Source organism: Diplotaxodon limnothrissa, linkage group LG23, assembly GCF_057381915.1.
Source record: "Diplotaxodon limnothrissa isolate DT_005_m linkage group LG23, D_limnothrissa_male_GT1.1, whole genome shotgun sequence".
Classification (NCBI taxonomy): domain Eukaryota; kingdom Metazoa; phylum Chordata; class Actinopteri; order Cichliformes; family Cichlidae; genus Diplotaxodon; species Diplotaxodon limnothrissa.
The window spans coordinates 26,472,852-26,481,786 of NC_140617.1; the positions used below are offsets into that span (position 1 = coordinate 26,472,852).

An 8,935-nucleotide genomic window follows, 5' to 3' on the forward strand; every position below is an offset into this window, starting at 1 on the left:
AAGCACATTGGTACAGTATTTAGAAATAAGGGGAAAACAGTTTAAAATTAGAAATTAAACATTTCTTAGTGGATCTTGGGGAAGAAATTGTTTTAGAAAAGTTAACATGTTCGGTTTTAGAAAGTTTAAAAAAAACATTTGTTCATTTTATTTAACAAAAATGTTGCTACTTTTGTGTGTTTTGTGAGCCTACTTTTTTCAAAGCTGATGGCACCGTTGTGCTTTTAAGTTTTCGTCACATCCGGTAGTTGCCAGGTGTAAATTCTGGCAACTTGATACCACAAAGCGACTCCGCCTAAACGTCTCCAGTGCCTCAATTAAAGGGGAAAGTGCCATTAATCGCAGTCAAAACATACAAAAACACAGCAATAATTCATTTTTAAAGAGACACAGGCAGTTCAAAATGACTGTAGGACTCCCTGAAGGCTTATTAGTCTACAACAATAAAACATTTTTCACCATAAGGAGCATTTTGCATCTTTCTTATGATCAATATCAAATTATTATCCAATAATCATACAGAAACTCTCTTGTTTAATGCACTCGTGCCCAGTTTTAGAGGAGCTGTAATCAAACCTTCCTCTTTAAAAGGCTTCATATTATAATTTAGCTGTAAAGATCATGAACTGTGTAAACTGGCTCTATTGTTAAGTCAGAAATGTTCCTTCATGATCACCATCAAGTCTGAAAGGTGTCATGTCGTTTTCCATTTTTCTTTGTGACAGAAATTAATTGGTTCAAACACCGTGACAATCAATGAGATGGAAAGGACTTTATTTGTACACCTTCTTTGCTTTACAGAACAAACAGAGCAAATGCAGAAGAGCATAATTCATGCCGTATTTAACAAAGGTGTAAAGACAGGTGGGTGAGGACTGCTGGCTTTAAATACAAGAGCAATGAGAGTTCCTGGAAGGCATCATAAAGTTACATCACCAGGAAACCACACACTCCACCCAGCCGCTTGAAGTAAATAACGTCTCATGTCACACAGTCATTTTCAGAGCAGTAAAAATCTGTACCTAAGGAGCTGTAGTCATACACACTCATGATTATTGATTTAAAGATGGCCATACCAAACTTAAGGCCATACCACCGTGAGCACACCTGATTTCATCTGATCTCAGAAGCTAAACAGGGTCAGGCCTGGTTAGTACTTGAAAGGGAGCCATCTCTGATTGCTAACTCGGAGGATGTTGGTCTGCTCCAACTTTCCGAGTGGGAAATCCAAGTTGAGGGGATGTTCCACAAAAAATTTCCAATTAGGAACTTGGAATTTCTGACTTCCAACTAATTCAGGAGCCCGGTATAAGCCCCAGCACACATAAAGACCCCCGCATGGGCACCTTACAGCCAGCAGCTGCAACCATTGGAGTGAGAGTGTGTGTGCAAATGTTAGACAAGGTGCTTAGGCATAGAAAAAAGCACCTGTATGACTGTGTGGGTAGTGTGGTGAATGAGGCTTGTGGTAAGAAAACACTTTGAGTGCTTAACTAGAAAGCAGTCTTTGACTACCGGTCCAAACAAATGGCAAAGGACATGCCTCTTTGAAGAAAGGTTGATTGACTGGTACTTAAATAGTGCTTTCTACTCTATTTCAAATAGGTGCACTTCAGAGTTCAGCATCTTACCCGATCTACTTCAACATGCAGACTACAGGAACTGTGTTTGGAACGGGCAACCTTCACGATTAGCTGTTAGCCCACTCTACCTTGTGACCCACAACCACTACCACAACAACAACAGTAGTAGAAAAAATGGGCTTTGTTTGGTGAAGTCCTGTGAAAGCTCCAGCAACAGGAGATTGAGGACAATTTTGTCTAGCCTTTCATGCTCTTGAAACTGCTGCAGAAAAGATAGACTGTAATGGATTATCTCTAATATAGCTGTCAGTCAACTGGACCTTTTGATTGTGCTTATGCTGTTGGTGCCTTTTGGAGCATTTTAATGCAATGATCTATTATATATATATTGCTAAATGGTTGTGGAAATCACTTCTGTTCTCTGTGTGTCTGCAGGCTTACCCGCTGGCTGGTTTTTGTATAAATCTATCCTTGAGCTGGTTCCCTCTTATCTGTGTGTATACATGTGTAATCAGCAACCTTCCCTTCAGTCATAACAGACATGCTTTAAAGGGCGTTTTGGGAGATTTTCTGGGAGGGAACCCTCCAAAGCTGGGAGGAGACCGTGGGGAAGAACATTACTTGTTTCAGATCATCAAATACATTTAAATAATAGACAAAGATAACCCAAGTATGAGCATCTACCCACCCCCCCCACACACACACACCCAAGTTGACTCTGAATATAGCCTTCCAAAAAAATGTGGTTACTCAATGTCACTAGTTACACCCAGACCTGATTACGACCACACCAGTTGAATCAAGAAAATAAAATTGAACCTGATTTCAATATTCTCAAAAAGAAACACATTATGTCATGATCTAAAGAAACAGCTGACAATCAAAGTCACTGACATCTAACAGTCTGGAAAGGGTTAGAAAAAGAACAAAAGAAACCTACACAGCATTTCATAAAATCAACATCATAGCAACAGTCAAACATGGTGGTGGTAGTGTGATGGTCTGGAGTTACTTTGTTGCCTCAGGACGACTTGCTGTAACTGATGGAACCACAAATTCTGCTCTCTACCAGAAAATCCTGAAGGAGGATGTCCGACCATCAGTTCATGCCCTGAAATCCTCAGTTAAAAACAGATTTGTTGTGACCACAACCCAGCTTCACATATGTAGAATGCAATGAATGGATGGATGGATACAATCTCTGCTGCCTTCTTGGCCAAGTCACTTTTGAAAAACAGGTTTTTAATCTCACTGAGGCTTCTATCTGGACTTTTTAAACTCCACTTCTAGTCTAGCTATGAGCACTCTTGGTTGAAAATACTATCAGACTACAGTGCGAGAAAAGAAAGAGTGATATATTTAAGTCAGAAACAGAAGTTGCTTCAGTAGTCTGACTCGTCTGAAAAGTCTCCCTGCTGCGTCCAGTGGAATCCCTTCTTCTTCCTCCTCCTCCTCTTTCTCTCACCCATCAGCATGGCAGCCAGCAGGGTGATGATGACGGTGATGGTTATGATGAGCACAGTGACCGTCTCAGCAATGCACAGCTCATCATCCACGTTTATCAGAAGGTAGCCCTGGAGGTCAGGTGGCGAACTGCATGTCAGGTTGTAGTAGTCATCCAGGAAGAGCCGCTGGATGCTGTGCAGCTTCCGGAAAACTCTCTGCAGGTCACAGTCGCAGTTCCAGGGGTTCCCCTCCAGCAGGAGGTGGGTGCTGTAGGTGTGGATGCTCAGGAAAGTCTTGAAGCAGATGGTGGTCAGCTGGTTCTTGGCAATGTTGAGTAACGTCAAGCTGGCAAGTGGCTTGAAGACACCAGTCTCCACCTCACTGATCTGGTTTCCGGCCAGGTTGAGGACTTCGAGAGAGCGCAGCATGGAGAAAGTGCCACTCCTCAGAGACGTCAGCTGGTTGTCCTGCAGGTGGAGCTGTCGGAGGAGGCTCATTGAGGAGAACGACCTCATCTGAATGGTCTGGATGCTGTTGTTGGTCAGGTTTAATCGCTGGATGCTGTCCAGGTGCCGGAAGGTCCGGCTGCCCAGGGTGGTCAGTCGGTTGTGGGACAGCTGCAGCTCCTGCAGTGAGGCTAGGCCAATGGAGAATCCCTCAGAGAGAGTGGTGATCTGGTTCCAGCTCAGATCCAGCTTCTGGAGGAACTCCAGTTGTGAGAAGGCCCCATCCTCCACCACGCTGATGTTGTTGTTCTGCAGCAGGAGTACCCGTAGTTTGCGAGTGGTGTTGAAGGTGCGTTCGGGGATGATGGAGATCCAGTTGTCAGACAGGTCGAGGCGTTCAGTGTTGGGAGGCACTCGGCTGGGGAGCCGTGTGAAGGAAGCCCTTGAGCATATGGTGAACTTGAGGTCTCCACGACAGTCACAGCCCTTCTCACACCCAGAGCTGTGAGACCTGCAGGATGCCTCCGTCACCAGCAGGAGGAGCAAAACCAGCTTCATGATGGCTCTCTGAAACAACAAGGAAGGATTTTACCACTCAGTGACCTCTTTCAGGACTGTGACATGGATACACAAATCTCATACTGTGCAGGAAATATATATAGATTTAGTGTGAAGATTTGTGATTGTAGTGATTAGAAGAGGAAAAAAATGAAGCATTATGTTTCAACTATGTTTTCAACTTTTTACATTTTGAACAAAGAGTAACCCTTTAAACTCTTTTGACTATTTTTCTTTGCAGAATTGGTAGGGTTCATTTAAATTGGTTGGTTTCCAGTCACGGTCCTGGCTTTTATGCATCATCCGCTTTGGCTTTGGCAAGGCCAGTCCAGAAGTTTAATGTGAGGCTGCTTTATCCATACCAAAACCAGTTTTGATGTTTGTTTGGTATCATAGTCATGTTGGAACACCCAACTGTGTCCAAGTTTTAACTGTCAGACTGTTGATTTGAGGTGAAGTTGAAGAATTTGGAGCTAGTCCTCCTCTATTATATTATTATATTATTCCATGAAATTTGTTCAGCTTACATTGTACCAGTACCACTGATAGCAAAACAACCCCAGAGCATGATGATATCACCACCATGCTTGACAGCTGGTATAGTGTTCCTAGGTTTGAAAGTCTCACCTTTACTCCTCCAAACATACTTGTGGTCAATGTGGCCTACATCAGCGGTCCTCAGCCCCCGGGCCACGGACCGGTACCGGTCGTTTGGTACTGGACCGTGAGAGTTGAGATGTGAAATTTATGGTTTTTAGGGTTTTTATCGTTAACTCGGTTTCCCTGGGTCTTTTCCAGTGTTGTAGTTGTGTGGCTTATTTTGAAAGAAATTAGGCATTACCATAGCGACCAGAGAGCATTAAGGGGCAGAGAGGAGGAGGTTACTCTCAGTGTTGTCAGCACTGCTAATAAAGTTACACAATTACACAGTGAATTCGTGTTTATTATTAAATGTACAAAATACCACAGTTTTTGTCTTGGTCGTATCATTTTATTTTGTTGTATTTATCCGCAACACCTTAAAGGCCGGTCCGTGAAAATACTGTCTGACATTATACTGGTCCGTGGTGCAAAAAAGGTTGGGGACCGCTGGCCTAAATAGCTCAATCTTTGTCTCGTCTGACCATAAAGCTTTAGGTGAGTGTATGTACATATTTGAGCCTGTGTGGATTAGAGGAAATCCAATATAAATTCAAACTTGTGCAGCCAATTCTTGTTTTTTAAAGTTATTAAAAATATATCCTGTACAATCATTCCCCGCTTGAAAAAGACAGTTCAAAGAAATCATTATAATACCAAAATTACAGTTACATTCTTGCCCATAAGGAGCAGATGTAAATTTCTGACTACAGCTGTATATTTCTGTGTTTCTGACGAATCGACATTTTTTATAACTGAGAAAAACAACCAAACAAACAGATAGCTGGAGATCTCTACCTATAAATGCTGTTGCCTTCATTTGTTCTTGAATGTACAGTGAGTTAGACCTGAATCTTCTTTGTTTTTATAAAAGTTGTAAATGCTGACTAAAACAACTGTGGGAAAAAAATAATCCTTTTTTTTCATCACAGGAGCTCTAAACTAATCTTGTGACCCTGTGTGGGAGCTCAACTTCAAAGCATAAATCCACTAATCTACAAATGACAGCTTTCAGCAGGACTTCTTTACAGCACTGAGAATTTAAAATTTTCATAAAGACATATGCAGTACTATCTGTGATGAGATAAATGAGAAATCCAGCCTAAACGGCTAAGAGAGAGAGCCACTGTACCTTGATGACACTGCAAACTTTTTAAAGGTGAATTTTTAGATTTTCTCATTTAAATTCATTCAAACTCATTTAAATATCCTCCAATCTGATCTATGATCAGAAATGGGTCAGGGAAAATATTCCTTTATTGTAAAAAACAGCAGTCAGATTTAACTAATCATCATTACAAAACAGATGTTAAAAAATCTGAGATTTTCCCCCCACATTCAATCACAGCTCTGCCATTCAACCAGGGCTGTTTAAATGAACATTCATTTAAACACCACTGGGTGTTAAAACCAAATCAGACAACTCTAACAGAAACAACAAAAACCCTTTACTAACTGTCCAAATAGACAGACCACCTTTGCCATAAAGAGGTTGCGCAGGAGTAACAACGATGGGGGAAAGGAGATCACGAGGCAACACATGGGGAAAAAACATGAACATTTACAGGCGACAAAGAGGAGGACAGGACTATTTATACACCGAGGGCTGATTGAGGAATCACTCAGACAAAAGAAGTAAATATAGCACAGGTTCCAAAAAACTCTAACCCTCAAAGTAAAACAGGAACTAGTCAGAGACAAAAAGAGTTGCATCAACTATGAAGACATACACAAGAGGACTGGAGGACAAAGGCATCAAGCGTATGAGACACTAGAAGAAAAAGGTCAACTTTACACGCAGTTAGAACTTCACTAATACAGAAAGTAATGCTCAGTAAAACCTAACCTGAAACGCAGACTCACTTAAAAAAAAAAACCCTGAGTTATGCCCCACTCTCATTAGTCTGCAAAGCCAGATTGGGTCGCGCCTGGGCTAATCTGTCACATTGCGTCAGAGATCATTTAAATAAGAGCTGCTGCAGCTCTACAGAGTTAAAGAGATGCTGTAATTACACATTTTAGAAGGTTTAGTTATACTGAAGCTATTTTTTTTATTATTTAATAATGCATACTGGACATCTGAAGCCTAAGAGGTTTTTATCTTTTAAAATGTTCAGTAGTTTTGATTTAATTTAATTATTAATATATTTTTTCACTTTTGCTTTTTGGTTGCAGTGCTATATATTATTTTGCAATGTTATTTTTCCTAATATTACAACACTTTTTGTAATTAAAAATATAATGAAAGAAAAAATAAATAACTAAAAAGTTGCTGATTAGTTCTGGTGAAATTTTGCAGTAAAAACACAATTTTTAAGTGAGCTTCTGCCCCTAGTGGGTAAAAAGGCACTGCACGTGGACCTTTGGAAGTAATTAAAAGTTAGTATATTAAAAAAAAATCTAGTTTAACAAATCCACTGGATATAACAGGAATCTCTTGGTTTTCTGACATATTTTCACTATTTTCCTGAACTTGTGTTGCAGTATTTGAATGAGAAATAGGTGCAGTGATTCATTTAGTCTTCAGACATGGTTCTCCATTTTGACAAGATGTTCAAGATATCAGCTTTTTCTCCCTGTTTCCTTCCTTAGGCATGGCTTCCTTCCACTAACACCATTTCTGAGGCTTCAGTGAACAGTAGATGAAGGTCCAGGTGCATCTCTCAGGTTGTTTTGTATGTCTCAAGGACAAGACTTTCAGATACTGTAGATAGTTTTCTTTAGACTGAGACTTGTTCTTTTGTTATCCACTTTTGCAGTTTCCTCAAATCTTTTAAGGTCAGACTGCACACCATGCAAGTTTTTAGCTAAAAGCTCTCTGAGAATCACCTTCTGTCAAAATTCAATTAAAGAAATGGGAAAAAATTATGTTTTTAACAAACAAATAAAAAAAACATTCCTCCAATAACGGTCAGTTACAAGGACTGAAGTAAAAGTGAATGAAAAAACATCCAATGTACAACATAAAACTGTAAAAACTATCAGAGAACTATTGATCAAGACCACTTTAAAAAATGACAACAAAGTCTGGCTGCTTGGAAGCAAAATGCAAAGACATGACAAGCTGTGGCCGTCGGGAGGCTAAAGTGAAGCTGTTGATGGAGAATCACCATAATTAAACTAACTGACAAAAATATTTATCATAAAAAAAAAAACATGGAAAAATATTTTTCATCTTTGCCTGATGTGATGATCAGAGTTGTGATTAAAGGATTTTGGGAGTTTTCCAAGAAAGATTTCCAGGAAATAGGCTGCTGACTGTGGAACTGAAAACTATTCAAACATCTGCCTGCAGGTGCAAAACACAGAGTAAAAAAAAACAAAACTCCTTTTGTGCAAACTGTCAGACTTTGTAAAGCCATCAGGGGGCCGGACTGATTCGTCATAATTTAGTAAAAGCTGCAGCGTCTCTGCACTACTCCTCTGAAATGGACAAACGTGAATTCAGACGTCATGTCAAAAGTAGTCTGATAGATTTTAATAACAACAGAATTTGAACATAAATCCTATAGAATAGAGCACCGAGAGGTTTAACAGCATGTTATAATACCAGAGAAGCATCACTGCTCTCCTGTGTCACCAAAACTGATTTTGTTGATAAAAACAAAAAACTAATAATCATCTATTCATTAAAAAAAGGAGTTTATTGATTACAGATCTGGGAATGAATAAAGTTCATCTGAGTATAGAAAACTGGGTGCAGCGAGAAAGCAAAATCACATACATGACTCGAGCACTCTCACAGTTTTAAAAAAGGGTCCCCATCAGGGCGACGGCAGTAAAAACATCCTTTAAATGAAACGAATGCTCAGCAGACTCATTCACTATGTCGTCCTCTAATAAAATTATACCTGAACATGAGAAATAAGAAGAATGAGGAGCAGATGCAGCCTGTGAGATAAAAACCTCCAAAAAGTCTGTGTTGTCTGACCGTAACAGAATGGTTTCATCTTACCAGCAGCTGCTGCTCCTGCCTGCCCCTCCGTCCGTCTGTCTACCTGCTGACAGTCGTCAACATCCAGCCAGCAGCAGGTGGCGAGTGGACGTGATGGAGCAGAGGGAGGGGCGGGTCTTCACGGTCTGGAGAACCCGGCGAGCGACAACACAAAGACAGAGTGATGGAAAGAAACACAGAGAGGGAGGGAGAGGAGGCAGGACTCGTCAATTATTCACCACGCAGCGCTGTTGGTGTGCTGTTGGTGTGTGGTGTGGGTGTGGGTGAGGAGATGGGAGCTTTAAGAGATTGAAGCCAAACTGGGCCAC

At 40.7% G+C, this 8,935-nt stretch overlaps 1 protein-coding gene across 1 annotated transcript; it reads right to left on the minus strand.

The window, feature by feature from the left end:
* Positions 1-2,965: 2,965 nt before the first annotated feature.
* Positions 2,966-4,033, minus strand: LOC146608213 (uncharacterized). The gene has a single exon (XM_085348973.1). The coding sequence runs from the start codon at positions 4,031-4,033 to the stop codon at positions 2,966-2,968; it is 1,068 nt and encodes a 355-aa protein (XP_085205099.1).
* Between the last annotated feature and the right edge of the window lie 4,902 nt (positions 4,034-8,935).